Source organism: Pithys albifrons, chromosome Z (genome assembly GCF_047495875.1).
Source record: "Pithys albifrons albifrons isolate INPA30051 chromosome Z, PitAlb_v1, whole genome shotgun sequence".
In the NCBI taxonomy this organism is placed as follows: domain Eukaryota; kingdom Metazoa; phylum Chordata; class Aves; order Passeriformes; family Thamnophilidae; genus Pithys; species Pithys albifrons.
Window position 1 is genome coordinate 71,487,944 of NC_092497.1, and position 24,840 is coordinate 71,512,783.

Sequence of the window (24,840 nt, forward strand, 5' to 3'; positions counted from 1 at the left end):
ACAAATCCTCTATAAAGATATTTACAGCTTTTGTGCTTTCTTCTGAGATTCAGACGTACAGTCTGTGTGCTGTTGATCTCAAAACCTCTCCTTCTGAGTCTCTTTGATCCAACTGATTCTGCTAGAAATAAAAGATCTTATTTACAAGGTCACTCATCTAATTTTAAACTGGTTGTCTAGTTATACTAGTAGCCAGATGATGGACAAATCTGAGATGGGAAACTGTTTTGAGCCAAAATGTCTTATTTGTCTCTCGTACTTTTTAAATACTCTAACCCTTAGCTGGCATGCTTTCTGTATTGAACATCTGAGTTGAAATACTTTGTATTTAAGTTGTCCAGGTTGTTAGGTGCAAGACTAATACTTCATTTATATCCCTGCTCTTCCTGTCTGTATGGAGATTGATAGTGCTCTAGACCTGGCCGATGAAGAAAGAATATAGAAAAAAAAGGTGTAAAGGATATGTAAAGGTGTAAATGATATGTTGTAGAGGACAGTGTGATCCCCTCTCTTTTGAGCAGGGATTGAAATGCTGGTAGCCCACCTCTAATGTAAGTTTGCTGGATTCATGACTGTCATCCCACCTTCCTCTTCCGAGAGCCAGTGGAGGAGTATCCGTGAAGGAAAATGAGGGTGTTCCACTAACATATACCTGGGGGAAGATTGTGAGGGCTGGGATAGGTGGTGGTGTGTTGTTACTGTTTTGGGGTTTGGGGTGATTTTGTTTTTTTGGGGGAGTTTTTGGTGTGCGTTTTTTGTGTTGTTGTAGTTGGTTTTTGTTGGGTTGGGGTTTTTTTTTGCAAGTGGAGAAATTATGAAATCTGCTCCACCCTATGCAGAGAAATGAATGTCGGAGTCTCTAATGTTTTGTGTGTGACAAGCAACTGAGCACTAGCACTGCACTGTTCTGTAAGTCATGTGGGATCAAATCTTGGGATTTGGAAACAGCTTGGAAAAATCTAATCAGTTCTCTAGCTAAATTGAATGAATTCATTTCTAAATGAGTAAATTGGAAATAGAAAAGCTAACAATTGTGAATTATATCCTCAACTACCATGGCCTGCTTTAGAAAACTGTTAATTTTAAATATATCACTAAATAAAAATATTATGTATCAAAAAACCAAAAAATACATAAAAACATGTATGAAGAATATTTTAAATAGGAAGATAAGTGAATGTGTTAAATTATGACAGAAATGGATGGTAGGCTCTTAGAGATGGTTTTGACTCAAGCACTTTTTACTGCCTAAAATCTGTATAGTTTATTCCAGAAAATGAAGTTTCATGTAACTGTTTTGTCTGAGAACTCCACAGTGTGTTCAGTAACACAGTATAGATACTTTGAGTATCATATGGCGATGTAATAAAAGGCTCAAAACAGGTGTCATGTCAAACTTCACATCACAGCTGGTGTGCAACAGGACTTCATGACAGAGCGTCTCAAGCTTGCTATACCTTTTAGCTTTTGTTCACGTTCAAAGAAAATGTTTGTTGATACTTCTGTCTGTATAAGTAGTACCTTTCTAATGTATTATCTTTCGTGATAATTCTCTGCATAAGTTCATGCAATACCCACCATTTTAATATGAGGTCACGATTAACATACATTCTGAATAGTGAAATACAGGCTTTAATAGAGTCAGTCTCTTAGTTCTCCTAGATATATATATTCAGAAGTTCCTGGATATATATATATATATATATATATATATATATATTCAGGAATATAGGTGCGCACAGTAGAAAGCAAGGGTTGATAACCAAGGGCTTTTAAGGCCTGGAAACTTAAGTTTCTTGACACATATTATGGAATTTGGAGAGAAAAAAGATTTACTGGTTTTGCAATAAGTTTCTATGTAAATGTCAGGTGTCTTTGTCTTCAAAGTGGCAGAAAATTTTAAGAAAAAAAAAACAAGTTAGAGTTTCCAGGAATGAGAAGAGTAGTATAGATACTAAGTAAAAAGCTTGTCTTTAGGAAGTTTAGCAAAAGCATTTGGAAGTATAAAAATACTTATGAAAGTTAAAGGTGTGAGATTTCAGGAACAATACTCCTGCCTTAAGGTCTTGATGCATTTTTTCATGTTTGTGGTAGTTTCATTGCAAGTGACCTGTGCAGTGCGTGCTCTGGGTGGGTTACTCGTAGGTCTGGCCTCTTTCCACCTTTTCTGCAGATGTGCTAATGCACACCTTTACTGGAGAAATGTGCTGCAAGTGAAGATTATGGTGTGCCTGGCCTCCTGTAAAATTCTCACTGCTGTAGCATAAGACCAAAAGCATGAATATTGCAACTGCTGTCAAGTGTGTGGTTTGGACTTAATTTTAAGACATCTTGGCAAAAGAGAGTTTCTTAATGAGGAGTTGGCAAAAGAATTAAAAGACAGACTTCTGAAGTGTTAATAAGCTCCCGCCAAGCTTGAAAAGCAGCTGAGAAAGAATGAAAATGCTGACATGAAACAAGTGGTTTGAGGCTGATATCAGAGGCCAACCAGAAGTGGGAGTCATCCTCTTGATAGCCATGAAAAGAGGTCAGTGGGATGAGGATGGGCTGCGAGGCTCTGAATGTGTCTGTGAAGCAGCCTGTGTTTAGTGGGTAAAGCTGTCAGCAAAGAGACATACAGAGAAGAAGGGTGTCTTCCTCCAGAGCTGTTTTTTTTTACCAAAAGATAAGAATGAGGAAAATCATGTTTCTCAAAACCAGGGAGTGGGTTTTCCACTATGAATTTGTGAGGCCCTTAGAAGATGATTTCAGGCAACTTATGTCTGATTGTATTGTAGATGGCTGGGAAAAATTAAGTCAAATCATGATTCTGTGATCTGACAAGTCTCTGTCAATGATGATTCTACCAAAATATTTGCAGTGTTAGTACTTAACTATTTCAATGCTTAGTAGAGAAACAAGAATGAAAGTACCTCAAACTCTTACTTTGAGAGGCCACTCGAGTGGATTTGAAACAACATTCTTTCTTCTCTCCTTTGACCTGTCAAGACCAAAACATGGTCCACCCTCATGCCAAGCAAAAAAGGGCACCAAAAAACCTACAAAAAGCAGTCTAGGAGATTTGGGGTTCCAGAAGGAGCCTTTGTCTCTTGACTTTTTCTTCACTGTTTTGTTTTCATTTCAGGCTACTATATTTGGCCTTTTTCCAAAGGAGTTTCCAATTACAGAAAGACTTCTGTAACAAAGAATGTTTCCAGGGCAGGAGATGTTTCACTCATTACATAATACTGAGCATACCTAACCTTTAAAGCTTTCAGCTGGGGCAGTAAGTGCAATTTATAAAGTTCTTTTCTTGCTCTGAGAACTATGTTGTTGTTACTAGATTTTCTCTCTTGGGCTGTTTTCTTTGCAGTCTTTGGAGCAGTTGCCATCTTCTGTTACGTGAACGAACAGTTTGGGTACAACACTGATGAGACAAGATTAAACTGGTTTATTACATGAGTATAGCTGGACTGCTTGCTGGTTATGATTTTTCCTGTCTCACATCTTTTCCATTTCTCTTTTCTGTCTTTGGCAGTTGCACTTAATTTACTGGTACCAAACTTACTTTCATTGATTCCAGCTGCCTGTTGAGATTGTATAGGTCAGTTCAGAATTTGTTTTTTGGCCTCCTATGTCTGTGAGGCCAATTTTTATACCTCTGGGCAACTTGAAACTGTATGATAGGAAAATTTAAACTGTTGAATATTAATATGGTAGATTTAGTCTGGATAGTCCAGAGTAGGCTGGGGGGGTTTTTTGAATTAGGGTTTTCTGGGGTTCTTTTATTTGGTTGGTTAGGAGGTTTTTTTGTGGTGGTTTTTGTGGGGGTTTGTTTGTTTGGGGCATTAATTTGGGGGTTTTGTTAGTTTTCTTGGTTGGTTGGTTTTTTGTTTTGTTTTTGTTTTTGGGGGGGGGGGGGTGTCTCCACTTAAAGAGTTTCTGAGTGGCAAATTTTTATAGTCCTGAGCATCCTGAATTGCAGTGTCCATTGACTTAGTGATATCTTTAGTCATTTATAATTCCTAAGTAGCTGTTCAAGTTACTGCGACAAAACTTTGCTTCTGAAGCTTTGTTAAGTTTGCTACAAGCACTTTTCACATCATTGCCCCACTGTTTTGTAGCAGTGGTAACCCATTTTGCTGGCAATCAGAAAAAATCAGACTCAATGTACCGTTTGGTTACCTAATGCAGAATCTTAAATTGTTAATAGTCTGGGGTTTGTGTCTCTTCTGAATACATTTAATTTATTAAGTATAAAGTTCTAAATTTGGGGTTAGGTTCTTCATTTCTTTGATCATCATTGCTCCAGGAATCCGAGGAATTACTTATAGGACAGGAGGGCATAAAAAATACAAAGAAAATTCAAGGTAATGGGGAACAATAATATATTTTGTTTAAGGCCAAAGCCTTCTTCGTTTTTTCTGAAATGTGTCTGAAAAGTTGCAGGACGTCTCCATAACAAAATTGATGCTTAAGTGGCAAACTGTACATGACTGAGAAAACTAGAGATTTATTGCTAATTGTCACTTATTACAATACTGGATTACAGAGTCAGTTCATTTCATCACTAACTCTTTTTCTGTGACGCACACTGTTAGATCATATAAAATCCATGGTTTGAAATTGAAAAGAAAATCTGCATTGGGAGAATTGTTTCCTATTACATGAGTGGTGTATTTACTAGTGGCTCTCTCGAAAATGTTCATGGCAAATCCCTATGGAGAGACCTGTTCTAGGCGAGTTTTAAAGAATTACAGTTGTCTTTAGTCATTTGTGGAAGTTATGGTTTAAAGTGTGAAAAAGGTCTTTTCACTTCCCATCTGTGGTTTTCAAGCCTTTGCTCTTTGAGTGCCAAGTCTGTCTGCTTGTTTGATGGTATAAGATTTATTTCTTTAATCAATTTATAAAGTACAGGTAGAACTGCGTATGACATATCAGAAGCCTAAATCAGAAGTGATTTTGTTCTCAAATATTCGCAGTTTGGCGAATTCTGCTGTTCTGAGAACTGCTTTTTGTGCAGATGAGGGAAAAAAAAGTCCTCCTGCTATTTCATCAAGTGTTCCTAGGCTTGGTGCCTTTGCTTCTGTGGGAATTGCTTACCTGAGATGATTTTCTGTAATACTTCCTCTTGTTTTGTGCTATGTAGTGCCATGATCTATTTGGAATGCTTTAGAAAACTTTCCCACCACATTGATTATGTTCATTTTACACCTGATTTTTGTGTTTGTAGGCTGTCAGAGAACAATCTGGTACACAAACAGCTAGTGCAGAGTCAACGTTGTTTTCTTTGCATATGTGCAAATTCGTAACAATTTAGCTACCTGATGCAAAATGCTGGTTTAGATTGTTTTCAATACAGGACCTTGATACACCTTGCTTTCTGGAGGAAGTTCAATTTACTTGTGAAAGCCAGCTTAAAGAATACTTCATTAAATGTAATTGGTAAGCTTTTTATCTTTTACCTTGTCCTTAAGTTTTATTTTTCCAAAGTTAGAGATACAACTTGTAGGTTGTGCAACAATTACACCCTCAAATGGTTACTTGAAAACTGCTAGAAGGGGATGGCCCTGTATTTGCATATATGCATGTTCAGACCAAAATGTGTGTGACATCCAGCCATTCCTGTTCCACAGCTGGTTGTGTTAGGACAGGTAGAAGGTGAGCACTGTACATCTGTGAAGTTATTTTTGCAACTCTAGTTTTTCTAAAACTCACATCATTTAGTCAAGTGACTGTAACTGTTACTTCATTTAGTAATTTTCATGGCAATTCATAGCAGTGTGATATACAACCAAAAAAAAGAAAGTCTTTGAAGACATTTCTAATAATTCATTTTCTCTTGCTATTGACTGTCTGTGGCTAAAAATTTGTGGTCTGCCTTTTTTTCTGTGGTAATGGTAAACTTGAAGTAATGTTGTTTTACCTTGTCTTTTGTTGTGGTGTGTATATAAGTGCATGTGTGTGTGTGTGTATGTTTATGTACTCTCTATTCTTACACATTGTAAAATTTGCTTCAGGGAACTTGTGACAGGTCTGTGTAACCTCCCTGTGTGTTGCAAGTGACATCTGAAGTGTTCAATAACCCTTTTGTTTCATTTGAACTCACTTAGCCTGGAGAAGAGGAGGCTCAGAGGTGACCTCAGCACTGTCTAGAACTACCTGAAGGGAAGTTCTGGCCAGGTGGGGGCTGGTCTCTTCTCCCAGGCACTCAGCAATAGGACAAGGGGGCACAGGCTTAAGCTCTGCCAGGGGAAATTTAAGTTGGAGATCAGAAAAAAATTCTTTCCAGAGAGAGTGCTCAGGGATTGGAATGGGCTGCCCAGAGAGGTGGTGGATTCACCATCCCTGGAAATTTTTAAATGGAGATTGGACGTGGCGCTGAGTGCCATGATCTAGTAAATGGACTAGAGTTGGACCAAGGGTTGGACTTGATCTTGGAGGTCTTTTCCAACCCAATCGATTCTGTGATTCTATGATAACTTTGTTGAATAGTTTATAATGTTCCATTCTGTAGTAATCTTAAGTTGTCTGTGATGCATAGGCAAGGTCTGACTTGTGCGGTGAAAGGGAAGTGCATAAGCTGGAGTTGCACACTTACCTGAACAGAAATGGGTTTGCTTAGGGTGGCTGTGATACGGACAAGCACCCTGGTGTGAGCAGTAACAGTGAACGTGTGCTGGAGTGGACAAGAGACTGGACTGCCAACTGCACTGCATTCTGGTTGTTAAATGGTAGTCTTTGCACTTTCAGTGTACATTTGAGCCTTTGTGGGTACACAAATGTGTTAGAATAATAACTTTGTTTTGTGTTTAAAAAACCCCACAATCTAAAGTTTTGATTGCAAAGTATAGTCCATGATTGTATTCCTCACTGCTTTTCAAAGTGATATAGAGTATTGACTTCCATGTCTTGAAATGCAGTTAAACAGACAAAATTTGAGGCAATTAGAACAAGAATTCATATTTATTGCATAAGGTTAACATTGAGAACCACCTTCACTATGTTGATTCTGTTGCTGTGGAATACAATTAGGAAATAGCTGAAAAAAATCACCATATGGACTTTGAGATATGTGACACTTCAAACAGTATTGCTCACGTTCTTAAAACAGAATTCCCAATTTTTGTTTTTGATTTATTTGGCTTAAGCTGAAGTATCTTCACAGACTTTAAAATAATGAGATCTCTCATGGGACTTGTATGTTGGCTTTTTTTTTTTCAATATATCCCTCATTGTCATCATCAGACATGAAGGTAACACTTTTTAGTTTTAGGATTTTTGGGGTGTTTTTGTTCATGAAAGGGTATGTTGTGTTACAATAAAAATCTGAATTCATTTTTTCTGTTAGGCTTGTGATGCTCATAGAAAATGGACAGAGGACAGTAGCTTTTGAAGTTATTCTTGGAGAAAGTTGATGTGATAAAACTTAGGATATGTTTGTTCCCTTGTCTGTTAAGAGGAGAGGTGTTCATACTTTTTCATCTTTGAGGTATCACCAAAATAGTGGAAAATACATCTTGTCCCCCACAAAGCCTATTTTTATTTTTTCCCTGAAGTTCAGAAGGCAAAATATTCTTGAACTTAGTGAATTTTGCTGTTTCTACTCCTAATTGTGGTGATCAGCTAATTTGTAATTTAGTCTCTTTATGTTTCTAAAGCTGTAGCATTAGAGAAGATTACTACATCTCAATTAAGAGCTTTTACTTTCAGGTCTCTTTTGAGTGATCCTGTTGCTTTAAATCTTTCTGAAACTGGAGAACGAATTCTTGAAGAGCTGACTTGTGTTTATTTGAAACCTTACTTATCCCTGTGGAAAAGAAACTGTTTTGAGAGACTGAGACTCAGAACATTTTGAAAAACTGGCTAAATGTTGTACTGACATACAAGGCTTTTGTGCCAAGTTTCTCAGCTGAATTGTCTGGTGGCTCTGACTTTTGCATGCCACATATTGCACACAATTTCTGTGAAGTAAAACATAGCCATAGAAAGAGGAAAATACAGAATCATAGGCACAAGTGTATGCTTCTTACTCACCAATTGTTACAGTTTTATTGATCCTCACTGGTAAATATTTAGGAATGGATTCTCTTCATTTGCATTTTAACCTTCCAAATCCTAGTATTTAATTTTTCAGTTTCCTTTAAATATTTCTCCTCTCTGTTTTCCCTAGAAAACTAAATTCTCACTTTAAAACATAATTGAGAATAACAGTGAAATTCCACAAACTACAGCGCTGATTAAAAATAAAAACACTTGAGAGATTTTTGACATATGGAGTTATTGTAGCTTGGGATTTTTTTCCTTCTTTCTGTGCTAAAAGTAAATGTAGGTCATGATTTTAACATTACACTAAGAGAACACCAGCACACTTGCAGCAAGCGTGGGTAGTGCCCCTCTCAAACCTTCGTTTGCGAAGCCTAGACATGATGATGATGATGAAGAGAACATGATACTGAGCTGTGTGAATATCATTGAGGTAATAAAAAGCTGGAATATTTAATAAGGGGGTTTGGGTTAAAAAAATAAAAATTAATGGAATGCCAACCATTTTTCTATTTTTAGCAGCTTATTCCAGTGATTTGATTTCTTATATGTCAAGTGCAAATGGTGCTTTGCAGATTACAACATACTCTGACTCAGGACTTTGTTTTTAAAAGGACAGTGGGGAGAGGCTTCTTTTTTTCTTTTTTCTTTTCCCCTTCCCCTTCCCCTTCCCCTTCCCCTTCCCCTTCCCCTTCCCCTTCCCCTTCCCCTTCCCCTTCCCCTTCCCCTTCCCCTTCCCCTTCCCCTTCCCCTTCCCCTTCCCCTTCCCCTTCCCCTTCCCCTTCCCCTTCCCCTTCCCCTTCCCCTTCCCCTTCCCCTTCCCCTTCCCCTTCCCCTTCCCCTTCCCCTTCCCCTTCCCCTTCCCCTTCCCCTTCCCCTTCCCCCTCTTCCTTCTTTTCTTTCCCCCTCTTCCTTCTTTTCTTTCCCCCTCTTCCTTCTTTTCTTTCCCCCTCTTCCTTCTTTTCTTTCCCCCTCTTCCTTCTTTTCTTTCCCTCTCCTCCCCTTCTCCTGGTCCAGCCCTGGTTCCACCTCTGTTCCACCCCCAGGATTTTGGGGCTGGGGTCACTAGGACCCTCTGTTGTTCATTTTCCTCTTCCTCCGGCTTTGGAGTTCTTCCAATGTTCTTAGACTCAAGGTTGCTGGCTTATGCTTGGTCTTGTTCTGCAGGCCTTTCTGATAGTCTTCAGCTCTTCTACCTTGAAAAGAGCCTAAACAGCTAAAAGAATTTGAGCTACTGATAAATGCTAAGGGTTAGGATGTATAAACAATGAACTTAGGCTGCCAGAATACTAGCATACTAAAATCTACTTTGCTACAGCTACAAATACTTCTAAAATCTATAAAAATGAAAAATCAAAAACCCCTTCGCCATCAGCCTTTATCCCTGATCTTCTTGCTGACTTACTTACTTCTGATTTCATTTTTTTGTGACAGTAAAAAGGGTAAACTGATGCAAATTCTGTACCTAAAAGTGATTCAGAAGCTTCACAAGTAGCTATGGCTCTGTAGTGGTTTTCTTGTTCATCAGGAGACCCAGGCAATGAACACCTGACAAATTGAATAAACCTTTTATTGTTCCCATTGATATGGCATCCATGTGTTTTAGGCCTGAAAATTCAGTCCTGTGAATAACTGTCCCATGTTTTTTAACTTTGCAGGGGAACCAAACACTTCTATGTCTCTTTATGAATGACCCTACAAAAGCTGTTAGCCAAAATGTTTAGACAACAGTGTAGTAATGGTGTGAAAAGCATTGTGGAAAAATATTTTAAAGGATTTTAGTATTCTCTTTTTGGATTTGAAAGGCTTTAAAAAGTTATTATTTCATGGTTAGAAAATAAAAAATTGAGTTAGTTAGAATATAGAGGTACAACAAATTTGGATGAAATTATTCCTCTTCCCCTCCCGACTTTGATTTTATGCTGCAATACCTTGCAATATAGTGGTTGGCACCTAAGTCTTATGCTAAAATTTCTTTGTAAATATGCAGGATGGATAATTGATTTTTTACTCAGCTGGGTAGTCAGTACACTTTTGGTAATAAATTACAGAAGTCGTGTAAACTGTGAAGATGGAATATACGTTTTCAGTATGATTTCACTAAGAAAGAGCAGGATAAGAACAGGAGAATGGTAAACCAGATTGCAGGGAACAGAATTATATTGCCTCCACCAAACCACCTTTCTGTTAGCAGAGGCCAGTGTTTCTGCAGTTATCAGACTAGTCCATTCTGAGTAGAAGAAAATTCTCATTTTTGGTGCACTTATTACTTGGTAATACCCAACAACCCACTACTTGGGAACTTTGGCAGCTGTGGCAGTTTTATTTTCAAAGATGGGAACCATACTTCCATTATTTGATTAGCTCTGTAGAAAGGATTCCCAGAAATCTAGTGATGGAAACAAGGGAATCTAAAAGGAAGTGTTCCCTATCTTCCTGCAGGGGTATAATATTATTCAGGTTTATTGCTTCGCTGCGTTTGTTTAAATACTTCTTAATCATCTTCTAAAAATACAAATATTTTATGAGAATTGGGTACATGAAATTGTATTTGAGATACTTGAGCATAGGCTGTTGGCTGGGTTTGTTCTTAACAGGAACTTATGCTTCACTGCTTTAAAATCAAATGTTTGGTGAACATCAGTGATGTTGGGAGAACAACTCTTTCCTCATCTGGAATGTGCAGCTGAGCAGGGATGTGTACTGCCTGATCAGCTGATGAAATGTGGGTTTGGATGTGTTGATTTTTGTAAATGGATTCCAGATGTTACAGTTGCCAGCTGAATGTCTCAAGACTACACAGTTAGATCTGGGTCAGGGACCAAAATGGATGAAATGTGCAGAAGTTAAAGTAGTGAGCTTGTACTTGGAATTGTTCCCCCCCCCCCCTCTCGCTCAAAATAAAAGCAGGATAACATGATTCTGTAGTGGCATTGCTCACAAGCACTGGCAGATAAATACATTTGCTTTTAGATTGGGATATCTGCATTAACTTACAGCCTCTGAAGAGCTTGAGTAGTCCAATAGCTAACACAAAGCAATTTTCTGTGTAGCTGCTGTGTTAGGAGCTTTCAGTTATCCTTTATCTCACTTTAAAACATAATTGTTAATGGTGCTAGAACTGAAATCTTATCCAACAATATTTGTCAATATCCTTTTTGAGCAGCAAAAGTCAAAGTTTGTTTTGGTGGTGTCACGACCCGCTCCTGGGAAGGGGACGAGGGTAACCAAATTGTTATAATCATTCCCTTTGGGGTGGATTAAAGTGAAACGACACTGTATAATTGGTGTTTATTTTAACAATTCCGTATAGTGTGACATAGAAAATAACCTTAGTGGGGGATGGGGAAAGATGCGCAGGGGGGAAGAAAGACAGGAGAAGAGTCCAGGACAGCAAGGAAAAAGAAGAGATGAGAAAAGATGAGAATGAAAAGGTTACATAGTCACCGCCCTAGGGATCCAGCGTTACATCTCAGCAGTCCTGCAGGCGGCAGGGCCTAGGAACAGAACCCAAATTCCCAAAGTCACCAGTCCATTTTTATACCCTTACCATGCCTTTTGCACCTTCCCCTGAGGCAGGGGGTTGTTTTCCATGAAGCAGTGTCGCCAGCCGGGGTGTGAACCCCCATATTCGCTGAGTTCATGTGGAGGGCAGGGCAAGGCTCTTCTTGCCTGTTCAGGGCACTGGAGGAAGGGATGGGCCCCAACTGCCCATCAGGTGTATAATGCAAAAGTCAAAAGCCTGCGAAGTCTCTTAGAATGCATTAATCATTAACCGTTTCAGTCTCTGACAGGTGGTTCCTTAGAATTTTCATGAACTCGCTGTATCAGAATTCTTGTATTTGCAAAAATTTCTTCAAAAGTTCTAAATTCTCACAGTTGTTGAGGGGAGGCTCGAGTTTGCAAGGAGAGTGCTTGATTTCTGTCTCTTTGTTTTTCCCAGGAGGTACTGACATAACCATGATAGAAGACAAAGGTCCACGTGTGGCTGACTATTTTGTAGTGGCTGGGCTCACGGATACAGACACAGCAACCCTGCTGGACCAAGAAATAAGCCGACATGAAACAAAGTCAACTGGTCCAAAGGCTCCAATTACTGACATTGCCGTGATAATTAAATCTGCTGGTGAAACTGTCCCAGAGGGATATACCTGTGTTGAAGCCACTCCTACAGCCCTTCAAGCCAACTTAAACTATGGAAGTCTCAAGAGTCCTGAACTTTTTCTTTGCTACAAGAGAGGCCGAGACAAACCACCACTTACTGACATTGGGTGAGATTTCTATTGTAGTTCAGTTCCCCCTTCAGTAATGATCAAATCTTACTCTTCATAGACGATAATCAAAATAGATGTGAGAAAACTTTTTTAAAATGTCCTGTTTGAATCTGTGTTGCTCAGTGTGTGTTTCTGTGTAGTGTTTTCTTTCTGGAATTGGTTGAACTAAGTGTCAGTCTTCCAGTGAACTTGTCTTTTTAAAATTAATGGTAAATTAAAAGATGAGAGGGAGAGAGACTGATGAAGCCAGTCAAATATGAGAAATGAAGTTCTGTGCTGCAGTTTTATGAAAGGTGAGAGAAGAGCACAGAATTAATGTATAGAAATAGTATAATCCAAATCCAGAAATATTAACGTGCTTTATCTGAAAATGATGACTTCAGAAGACAAAAATTATCATTTTGTGGAATTGAATTTAATGCTTATGGTAAAAGATGTAACTTGAAAATATATAAGGACATTTCAGAACTACTGGGCTTATAATGAGAAAGAGAAAATAGAGCATGAGTTGAGGGGTGCTGTTAAAATTATGGCAAAATAGAAATGTGTGTGTTTTTCCTTAGTTATTAAATAAATAGCAAACAGTAAAAATCATGCATTTATGTGTAAGTTATTGCAAGTTTAGTTATTTTCATTTATAAGCTTAAATGCATGGAGCACAAAACCTGCATATGCTGGTTTTGGCCTACAGTTTGATGCCAACTGACAAGCAGGGTCCAGTCAGGAGGAGACTGATAGTGACATCTTAATAATTAAAGTGGTTTCGTGGCAGGACAGTTTACTCTAAAGGTTATAGTTCAAGTTGAATAATTAATATGGTACATTCTAATTTCTATTCATCTTGATCACCTCATCATCTTGATCACCTAAGCTATGTTCTAGTAGCCTTCAGCAAAACTGTCATTTTTAAAATCATCTTTTCCAGTGTGTTTGACTGGCACTGCAAGAAGAGATATTGCAGTGTGAAGTTAATCTTTGAATGATTTGTTAAACTTCAGTAAGTTCTAGCAGAAGGAAGAGTTTCTACAGAGAGTGATTCCTCAAAGGAATTCCTGAACAGTCAGTCTTCAGCATGTGGCTTTAAGGAAGCAACTTGGCTATCACGTGTTTATTTTTGTGTGTTCCACAAACTTAGGAAGTTGAATGCTTGGGTAGATTTCAGAGGTAATACCCCCTAAACAAAATAGGCAAATGGCTAAGATGGTGGTTATTTGATAAATAGTATTTGTTCTGTATTTTGTTGTACACAGATCTTGTTAGGGTGTCACACCTGACACATTGTGCCAGGCTTTTCTCTCTGAGCTGTGGTGCATATTTTTCCCCTGCTGTGCCTCCTGTTTTTCAATTATGTGCAAGAGGTAGTTAGAGCAATTTTTTTTTTTGGGGGGGGAGGGTGGTGTATTCCAGTGTGTTCAAATAATAGTGGAGTTTGGGCAAGAGATTTATGTACAGTCTGAAGGCTAATTTATGCTGTTCTTTATTATTTTAATTAAAGAACCAAATGTGACAGAATATTTTGCCTTTGAGCCTGTCTGAAATGCTTAGTGAACTTCGTAGAGAAAGAGTACATCCCTTGAAAGGCTGAAATGCATAGTCTTGCGTCAAGGTTGTTAGTATACATCTAAAAATTAGTTATGTCGTAGTCTGAGCATTCAAATGATTTGGTAAGTGTTTATATTTCTTCACTGTTTTTTTACAGAAAGTAGTTAAACGTTGTGTGAAGAAGAGAGAGATGGCTGGTATGCCCTACTGTTTCTCTGCTGTTGTCCTTGTGTTCTGTATTTCTGTGCCCTCCATTCTCATTCCTTCCTATTTGGACACTGATTCTTAAATTGAAGTGTTTGTAATCTCTTCAGGTGACTTCCTGCTGCAGGTGCTTACTTGCATGTAGTTATGCTATGCCATGTGACACGCCTCTGAATGATGTATTTACTGGAATTAATTGGATTGATTTGTTGGAAAAAGTATTAGTTGGAAATTAGTTGGAAAAATAAAGATTGGATCCTAGAATAAGATCTCTGAGATCCTTTTTCTATATGTAGCTTTAAAATTTAGTACCTTAAGTGTATATGTCTATGAAATAATTCAGCTACTGTCATTCTGTTGCTTTTCTGGATTTTTTTTGCTCCTGTTCCAGAAACAGACAAGAACTGAGATTTGAGGTTTGTTTCGGTTCAAGTGCAGTGAGACTTTGTAACAAAATCTCAGTCTGTTTTACACTTGAGTTAGAGCTCCAGGACATATTTCTAAAATAGAATAAAACCTGACAGAAAAATGTTTGGTGTGTTTTGTTTTTTTAAATTGTAAGTGGTTTTGAATTTGTAACGCTTTGGTTTAGGAAGGGCCAAGGGAAGAATATTGGACTTCTTGTCTGAGGCAGAGGATCTTGTATTACTGAGTATGCAAAAGTCAGGTATTTTGCATTGTGTAAGTAAGGAAATACCAATTTGGTTTTTATTTTTATTTAAAATAAAACTTTTTTAAACTAGTATGGGAAGCTTTAGTTTGCTTAGTAATTCTGTGCAAAGGACCCTTTAGATTCTGGGTATAAGGACCCTTCCAATTCCTGTATACTTGAACTCTGAAAGTCTCCAATTGAACAAATGATTATTAGAGATGTATTTCTAAGAAAGTGAGCACAAGGAACATAGTAGAAACTGGAACATGTTCTTGACAGCCTGCATCTTTCATTGTTCCTTAAATCCCAGCAGTGTGACAACTGCAGCTGGGATGTTTGGAACAGCTTAGGATAAGAATGATGAAACTAACAGCTTGTTTATTTAGGCAAATAATAATAGCGGTGGTAGTAAAAATAAAAGCTAAGTCAGTGCCTTCTGTTTGCATGACCTACCACTTTTCTGACCCTTCTGGTGCCCAGTGTATTTATATTAGTTCCTTTATTATTCAATACTTCCAAACCTCCTTGTCTAAAATAAGAGAGGAAGAGATGTTATGAAAGCTTATTTTGCATACGAACTGTGAGAGACAGAAACATGGTTGGACCTAGAAGAGGAGAGCAACCCTAGACACAATTCAGTTTTCAACAGTCTTACCTGTTTTGAAGTGGTTTTCCAGAAGCAAAGGTTTCTGTGGCTTAAGGTTTTTAACTCAGCAGCTGCAAGAAGGTAGTATTTCTTCTTTCTAAACTCTGTTATCTGATGTATTGAAGTATACCTTTAAATCAGTAAAAATGATCATAAGAGAACTTCCACATGTCAAACAGTCTTACAGAGAGAGGATTTTTCTGAAAGAGAAAAACCTAACATCTAAAGTAAACTTTTAATTTTATATATAAATGTATATTTTGCTTCAAATGGAACTGTATTAAAGTTGATAAAATATTATAGTAAATAATGTGTACCTTGGATTAAGGCCAAACTATAAAGAAGCAGGAAACAAATGTAGCCTTGTTCAGTACTAATTAATCAAGGCAGACACTGGGAAGGTGAAACAAGTAGGAGCAAACAGGCTCTCAGGGAGGAGGACAGTTTATATATAGGGTGTCATGTTCAGTATTTCGTGTGTGACTTCTGAATGTTTTCCTCTGAGTCATTAAAAACACCATTTAATTTGAGTGATCCATGAGTGGTGGTTTTCCTTCATTTTCATGTAAATACTGCACTGTACTGTAAATTCAGTACTATGCATGGGGTCAGGAAATGGTGCGAGTTAATGATACACCACCAGTGTATATGTAGAGACAAGTGTTGCTTTCATTTTCATTTTGCTTTTGATGAGAGGTGACCCCAGTGTGACAGTCTTAAACGCTGGCCAGGCCTTAAGTATTTTACTGAGAATACTTGCAGACGTACTAAATTGAACTGTTGAAATTACCTGATTAATGCCCAATTCCTTCTCAAAAGCAGTCAGCTGACTGGAATAAATTTGTATTTTGGATTTTATTTAAAATACATGAAACTGAAATGAAATTGATCTCCAACTTCTGTTGGAGACTACTCTGTTAATATTTCTTCTGAATAAGATACTGAATGGAAATTATGTGAAGAGTTCATGTGAACTGTTCATGCACAATGAATGTGACCTGAGAGTTGATGTGCTGTTTTGTTGTTTTGTTTTTTTTTTAAACTTTGTGAAGTAGGTATCTCAATTAAAGCAGCAAAAGGCGTGTTCTTCCAGAATGTTACTTAGTTTAGAACTAATTTAATTAGCATGTGTACTTTATACTTACCTTGAACTGATCTGTAGTATATTAAAACTAATGTTGCAATTTGGAAATGCTGGTTTTGGACTGGGTTTGGACCTGAGATTACATGCTGTGTCAAATGTAGCAAGTCTCATGATCGGACTCTACAGCTGAAATCACTGTTGAAGGTTACTGTTCTCCATGAAGTAGTTGAATAAATTTCTGTGGCATTCTGGTAGCTGCATCACTATACTCCCAACTCATGTGATTTCTTTGCTTTTTAAAGTATTTTAGGACTGTAGTTCATGTTCATCATCAGTGCTGATGATATAACAAGATACATGTTGGTTCTGTTGAATCAGAATAAATAGTAACATTTGCATATTCCAGTTTAAAGATGGGAATAGTATATAAGTAATTTTGAACATTTAATCATATACATATAGATATGGGGGGTTTTAAAAGTTCCAAGAATGGTTGGATATGATAAAATCTTTCTTTTGTTATCTCAGATACATAACTTTTTCTGAGTTTTCAAATACGTACTGGTAGTCTGTGAAACTTTGAACCAAGGGTATTTTGGGGCAGCAAGTATGTATTGCCTGATTATTTTTAATTTAAAGTTGTGATGGACTACATTTGGGAAGCTGGTGATCACAAAATACAAAGTTTTAATGTGTTCTCTTTATCCATAATCTTGTAATGATGAAAACTGATTTGAAAGTGGCAAGTACTCTGTACATACCGCAGAGAACCAAGCAAATGGAGCCCTTCCTTACTTGAGTGTGGAGTGGGAGATAAAACTTGCCCTGTTGTAGCATCTGTGCTTTAAAAATGTTCAATGATGTATGTTTTGACTTGTGCATTTCTTCTTATAGTCCCTTGCTAATAGCTTTATATTTGGTAAAGTTTTAGCTCATTTAGCTGCTATGAAGCTTTAAAAGGTATTTCGTTTTTTGCCAAGAATACAGTGATCTAAACTAATGATCTTGCTATAAAAAAATCCACATGCCGTGTAAGATCTATTCTGCTTTCTAGCAGTGCAGTCAACTATAGTTATTATTTCTTCCTTCTGTGTGGAGCAGAGCATTAGTTTGTCTCCCTGCCCCATTGTCCTAAGGAGTGTTAGTCAAACTGGGAATGTCAGTTATTACTGGGTTTGGATTTATTTTTTTTCTGTAAAAATTCATCTAGGAAGCAGACTTCTGTTTTCTGTTGTTCTTTTCCAAGAATATTTCTTAAAAGAAAAAAAAACCAGTCCCTCTGCCCCCACAAAAAACCCCCAAACCTCACCCCAAGAAAACCCACCAACAAAACCCCAAACAAAACAAAACAAAAAATCACCCAGAAAATCCCCCCAAAAGACAAGTGTTAAATTACTTATCAGACATTTTAGTGATGAAATTATCAGGTGTCATGTGTGCAAGCAGTTTAAAGTTTACTTTCTATTTATTTTTCATTCACAGTACAACATTCCTACTAGTTCTATAACTAAATCCTTTTCAGTGTGGTTGGATTTTATTTTTCCATAATTCTGATTTATTCCCACAGAGAATTCAGTATAATTTCAAATATTTCTGAGCAGTTTTTCAATCTCAAGAGCCGTATGATGAAAGACAGTATATAATATGCACATTAGAATGTTGCATTGATGACATAGGGTGCTAATGGATGGACAGTTTCTCTGAATTTGTCCAAGTAATTTCATATATGTTTGAATGCACTTAACACTTTGTTTCCTTCGTGTCCGCAGAGTTCTGTATGAAGGGAAGGAACGCATAATTTCAGGCTGCGAGGTAATTCAAGCTACTCCGTATGGTCGTTGTGCTAATGTCAACAACAGCTCAGCTTCTTCTCAACGGATCTTTATCACATACCGAAGGGCTCCTCCAGTACGACCTCAGAACTCACTGGCAGTGACAGATATCTGTGTTATTGTTACCAGCAAAGGAGAAACCCCTCCTCACACATTCTGTAAAGTTGATAAGAATTTAAACTGTGGTATGGTGAGTATTTATAAGCTTGAGTCTCTTTTTTTTAGCCCAGTATACCTGAAGAAGTAGCTCCTTAACCTCTACTGTAATTGTGTTCTATCACTGCATCATAATTCTTTCATTCTTTATACCATGTGTGAGGCTTCAGTTTTGTAGGTTTTGTTGTTTTGATTTCCTTTCATGTTAGAAATTATTGTTTCATACTGATTACTCACTGTTTCAGTTTGCATATGCATGTCTAGATGCTATTTAGGAGTCGTGCAATAGAATTTCAGTTGGGGTTTTTTTTGAGTTATATCTCCCCCATTCTTTGGTGATGCTGACAGGATGAATCAGAAATGCTTTTTTCTTAGTTGTTAATAATGCCTGTGTTACCAAGACATTGCAAGGATGATAATTACTGCTTACAATTTCTTCATGTTCTTTGTTCCAGTTGGTTCCCTTTTATTTAGCCTGTTTTGCATTTAGTTTACTCAGGTGGTAATAAGTGGGGGTTTTGTGAATGAGGGAATGTGTTTAGACAAACTGCAAAACCAGTAACCCGTTCATAGAAATACGATAAAAGCTTCAAGTGATGATGATTAGAATTTCATTTCCCCTAAGGAGGTTCCCATAAGACTCTGCTTTTAAATAACCAAGAAAACATGAAGCTGCAAAGTGATCTGCTTCACTTTTGCCGGTTTTTTTGTTGGAATATCCAGAGAGAGTCGTGTAGTGGTGTGGTGATTTTATGTAAATCCTGTATTCTCTAAAACATTAGAGAAGGGTGAATTCTCATTTACATGCACTCAGCAGCCAACCAGTCATTTTATTCTGTAATACTTGTTATTAAAATGTCTGATTTGTTTTTAAATGGCAGTATATTCAAATGCTTATGCTTGATTTCTGTTGCATTTCTTCACCTTTGCCGGTTCTGAGATGAAACTTGTATATCTTCCAGTGGGGTTCCAGTGTATACCTTTGTTACAAGAAGTCTGTGCCAGCTTCTAACTCTTTAGCATATAAAGCTGGTAAGTAATTTTAGAAGATGTCTAAACAGAAGGATTCAAATGCCATGTTGAAATAAAATAATAAAAGCTTAAGCATTGTCTGTCAGAATTCTGTTCCTAAAGGATGTCAGTTGAGTATATTCAATAATATGTTATTGAGATTAACTCTGTCTTCTTTGCTCTCCTCACTTTTTCACAGGAAAAAAACCGGCTTGATAAGAGTAGCGTTTTCCTGTAGTATTTTAGTTTTTATCATGGTTTGGTAGCTTAGAACCTTTAGCTGAAATCTTAGCAAGCATTTCACATGTAACAAGACAAAACTTTTGTTTGTGATATTGGAGAAGGAGTAATTAAAAATTCTGTTCAGCCTTACTCATATTTCTTTTTATGTCTCAACATTTTTCTTCTAGTTTGAAAGTTAAATATATTTCTTCCCTTAAGTTTCACAGCTGTTTTCTTGTCCCTTGTTTGAGGAGAATGAAAAATACTCTAAACAATAAATGTCAAGTCTAGTTTTTGTAAGTTTTTTAATGCATTGCTACAAATTATTTTATGTTTCTGAAGAAGCTCATAAAAACTTTCAGAAGCATTTCTGCTGAGCACTAAGTGGACCAAATTCCTTTGAAAGGAGTAAACTACCAAAGAGAAGTGTAAAGCATGAATGATGAAATCATTGTACCAGATGAGCAGCAATAGTAAACCAATGCTTGTGTGTCTATTTTGTACTAGCAAGAGTTATATTTCTGAAAGCTGAGTAAACTGAACCGAACATAATGACTGGGAGCAGAAAATGCAGACTGTCAGCTAGTACATCCTATTTTCAATGAAGGTATTACTGATATTTCTACAGTAGATAAATCATCACTGTCTTCATAGGATTTCTTCATAATGAAATTATTCCAGTGGCATGTTTAAATAGCACAGGTAATTCCCAAATGGTTTGATGTAAAAATCTTGGCTGTGTACTGGTTTTATGCAGTTACTGAAATGACAACAGTTCGAAGAGTAACTTCAGTATTCATACACTGTTTTCAAATGATTGTTACTGGTATGACTTAGTCTTATGGTCAAATGAGAGACTTTCTTCTTTGCAGATGTAATCTGCAATTAAAAAGTTTAGATAACCATCAGACTTAGCTATATATTACGGAAAATATATTGCTTACCTTATTTAGGGCTTGCAGAACAAATGTGCTTACTTTTCCTTTTCCCATTCTTAAGGCTTAATTTTCAGATATCCTCAAGAGAACTACGAGTCATTTCCACTGTCAGAATCTGTTCCTCTTTTCTGCCTTCCCATGGGAGCTACTATTGAGTGCTGGGATGCTCAAACCAAATATCCACTACCAGTATTCTCAACATTCGTATTGACCTGCTCTTCTGCAGAAAAGGTATGGCTCCACACTGTGACACGTTTTTTGTTTTATTTCATATGGCTGCTATGGAGATAGATAGGGATTGTTTCTTCTGCATCTTAGAAATACTATAAAATAGATTGTTAAATACTTCCTGTCACGACCCGCTCCTGGGAAGGGGACGGGGGTAACCAAATTGTTATAATCATTCCCTTTGGACTGGATTAAAGTGAAACAACACTATATAATCAGTGTTTATTTAAAAATTCTGTATAGTGTGACATAGAAAATAACCTTAGTGGGGGGCGGGGAAAGATGCACAGGGGGGAAGAAAGACAGGAGAAGAGTCCAGGACAGCAAGGAAAAAGAAGAGATGAGAAAAGATGAGAATGAAAAGGTTACATAGTCACCGCCCTAGGGATACAGCGTTGCATCTCAGCAGTCCTGCAGGCGGCAGGGCCTAGGAACAGAACCCAAATTCCCAAAGTCACCAGTCCATTTTATACCCTCAGCATGTCTTTTGCACCTCCCCCTGAGGCAGGGGGTTGTTTTCCATGAAGCAGTGGCTGCAAAACCCCATTTACCAGGTTCATGTGGAGGGCAGGGCTCTTCTTGACTCTTCAGGCTCAACACCTTTAGCACCTGAGGAAGGGATGGGCCCAACTGCCCATCAGGTGTATAATGCAAAAGTCAAAAGCCTGCGAAGTCTCTTAGAATGCATTAATCATTAACCGTTTCAGTCTCTGACACTTCCTTATACAATGCTATTTAAGCCTTCATGTAAGGTAAAAGTAAAGCAAAACAGGAAGTAGATGGAAGAGTATGTGCTGTTTTAGTCCCATGTAGGCTTAACCATACACTTCACAAAACCAAAACTCAGAGTGCACGATTTCCTTGTTCTTTCAAGTAAGAAGTTTCTGAGAATGGAAGTGTAGTCTACATGTAAAAGAGAACTTAGCACATGTGTTAGCAGTGTTTAAGTTGTTACAGTATTCATATGGTTACCTTAAAAGCCACTTCTGTGTGAATTTGTGTTATTTGGCTCTGTAGGTATCTATACCCATGAATTGGAAACTAGATAGGCAGGAAGAGGAAGAATTTTTGCTGAGAGGTAACATGACAGACTCTAGTGACCACCCTAGACTAGTGATCCTTCTGAATTTGCATGAAGTGATAGATTCAGAAGGTGATCTGTCTTCTGAATCAGTATAAGGCCACCAGCACACACAGGTACCAAAAATGTGTTGCATGATTTGGTCTGCATGAGGGAAGGCAGTGTCTGCTATACAAAGGCAGAGCCTACACTACAGGATTACTGGCACATCTGATGAAGCCAGGGACCCCTTGTTTAGAGTTGGTCTCCCATCTGTTGTTTCAGCTTGCCAACTTTGTGCGTCTGTGTGTGTGAACTGCATGGGCGAATAAGTGTGATTATTTTTCTGTGGCTAATGAACAGCAGTTTGGCTCTGCTAGTGGTAACAGCTCAACTTCCACCCTGTCTCACTCCCCTAATAGGAAATTTATATACTTCTCCATTTCCAAACAGAAAAAAGATATTTCTCCCTTCTTGTGCAAGGAGGGATACAGTAGCTGCTGGTATTTTTGTTTCCCTGTTCTTCTTTTGCTAAGCTTGCTGGAATGGTTCAGTTAATTATGGAACTCAGACAAATAGGGAAGGAATATTTGGAAAGGGTGGTGTGTTTAGCTTGATAAAATGAGTGAAGTCAAAGGTAAAATAACTTTATTTTTTAGTTTGGTAATGATAGAGGAATTTACTGAAAACAAACATTTCATGAGAATTGAGGTTTTAGATGTTTAGTGTTTTTTACCGTGACAGTTAATGGATAACATTTGTCACAGCATGGAGTTTGGGTCCTTCCCTTTCAATTTGGTGAGTATGAATACTTGAGGAAAGTACAATAAAATGGGAAAGAGAGGCACAAGTGTGAAAAGCATTTTGTTTATAAGGGTGCTTTCTGTATGTTACGTAAATGAAAAGTCATTTCATAAGCTACCAGCAAATGCACTATAATGTGTGCAAACAGCAAAAACTTAAGGATGCTTTAAAAGTTCTAACCCAATCTCCTGTTAACTACTGAGTCTGCTTAGCTGTTTTTCTTCATCTTCAGGTATATGGTGCTGCTATTCAGTTTTATGAACCTTATCCCCGGGAGCTGCTAACAGAAAAACAGCAATCGCAGCTGGGTCTCCTGACAACTGTAGAGAGGAAAGTGATTACTTCCAAGTCCATCAATTCGAACAAATGTATCTGCCTTCTCTCACATTGGCCTTTCTTTGAAGCATTTCGAAAATTTCTTATGTTCATCTACAAACTGTCTGTCTCTGGACCTCATCCTCTTCCCATTGAAAAGTATGTAAAACATTTCTCAAGTTGATGCAGGAATGTAGTTACCAGCTCAAGAAATCATGTGATTTATGCATGTCACTCAAGTGGTATAGTTGGTCCACTGTCTTGCTTGCACTGTTTAGCTTATTTTGTAGTGATAGAAATTATTGCTGCTTGTGTGTGCTTCTTTTGCAGTGCCAGCAAAGTTAACTGAATTTTACAAAATAAGCTAAACAGTGCAAGCAAAGTTAACTGGATTTTACTTTGGCTTTTCTGTTAAAATATGTCAGATGTGTTTACCTTTCTTTGAGCTACATCATACACAGAAAGTGGCTGGACTGTGATAAATGCTACATTTGCAGTCCTGTGTTTTAGCTTAATAAATAAAAGCTCTGGAATGCTGTACATTAGCAATTAATATCTCTGTCTGTTTGCAAGGACTGCAACTAATGCAGATTGCACATGTGAGAGTGTGTGTGTGTGAGAGTGTGTGTGTGTGTGTAAAAACTCTGCAAAGGATGCTTTCCTTGGTCCTAAAAGTTTACTGAAATGTGATGTTACTTTCAAAAGTGTTAGACCCTTGGCAGTGAAGTATATAGTTTCTCCTAGCAAAGCCTCTTTAGAAACTCTGTAGAATGGAGTTAGGCTACCTCAGATTTTAAATGGCTTGCCTAAATGCCACTGTGTTCTTACCTTTTGCTTACATTTCTGAAGCTGCCAGTATTAATTTTGAAGCATGAATGTGAATGAGTGGAGGTTCTTTGTTTCGGTCTGCATGAATAGGCTCTTAAATATATCAAACCAGTAAATAAATCTTAACAGTCTTTCTAAAGCATGGTACTGTATTAATTCCAAAATGTGGTTAACATTGTTTTCAGCCCCTCACTATTCCCCAGTGCTGGTTTTCTAACATCTTGTCTACTTTGCAGGCATATATCCCATTTTATGCACAATATACCTTTCCCTTCACCACAGAGGCCAAGAATTCTTGTGCAGGTAAGCAAAACATTTGCATCCATTTTTAACTACAGTAACGGCAAAGCTTCTTGCTTGCCTTTAGTTTTTTCCTGTAGGCTTTTTACTCGTCTTTGACTACCCACCTGCTGAAAGGGAAAGGGAGGAGATGAACGGACTGGCCTTCTGTCTCATTGGTATAAATCTGGGACAAGTTTGCAAAGCAGCAATTTCAGACTTCAGGAGATCCAAATGGGAGCAGTGTCCTACTTGCATTTTTGAAATTTCTGCCGTATGCTACCGTTCTGTTTTGTAATAACGATTTGTGTTACCTCACTGGTAGGATTGTTTTATGTCTTTTCCTCATTTGTCCACCCACTGCTGTGGGTCTGATGCTAGTCCCTTGGAGCACTGTCTCTTGTGTTTCTCTGTTTAATCACCTAGCAGCAGTTACATGTCCCACAATGAGTCACAGACAGTTTTCTGTAATTCTGATAATTGTTTCAGTGACTAATACAAACTACATTCACTTAGTGACTGCAGGTCCCAAAGATTGTCTCTGATGCTTGACATTGTGTCTGCCAGGCAGTTCATGAGATTATGGATAGACTTTTATTTTGGAATATTATACTGTATTAACTTTGGGATTGTCCATATCAATCACATCCTACTTTGTGTTTCAGCTTTCTGCCCATGATGCATTAATATTGTCACAGCCAGTTTCTACACCATTGCCATTAAGGTATCATTATTAATGC

General features: G+C 37.7%; 1 protein-coding gene across 3 annotated transcripts in view; it reads left to right on the top strand.

Moving 5' to 3' along the window:
- The window catches only part of DENND4C (DENN domain containing 4C), a 71,056-nt gene that overhangs the window by 6,427 nt on the left and 39,789 nt on the right, over positions 1 to 24,840 (top strand). For all 3 annotated transcript variants that reach the window (XM_071580680.1, XM_071580682.1, XM_071580681.1), the window contains exons 2-8: positions 11,969 to 12,296; positions 18,197 to 18,449; positions 19,378 to 19,447; positions 20,648 to 20,817; positions 22,911 to 23,152; positions 24,058 to 24,124; positions 24,766 to 24,824. In XM_071580680.1, coding sequence (XP_071436781.1) covers positions 11,986 to 12,296; positions 18,197 to 18,449; positions 19,378 to 19,447; positions 20,648 to 20,817; positions 22,911 to 23,152; positions 24,058 to 24,124; positions 24,766 to 24,824 — 1,172 coding nt within the window. In that variant the 5' untranslated portion in view covers positions 11,969 to 11,985. The remainder of the gene's footprint in view (positions 1 to 11,968; positions 12,297 to 18,196; positions 18,450 to 19,377; positions 19,448 to 20,647; positions 20,818 to 22,910; positions 23,153 to 24,057; positions 24,125 to 24,765; positions 24,825 to 24,840) is intronic.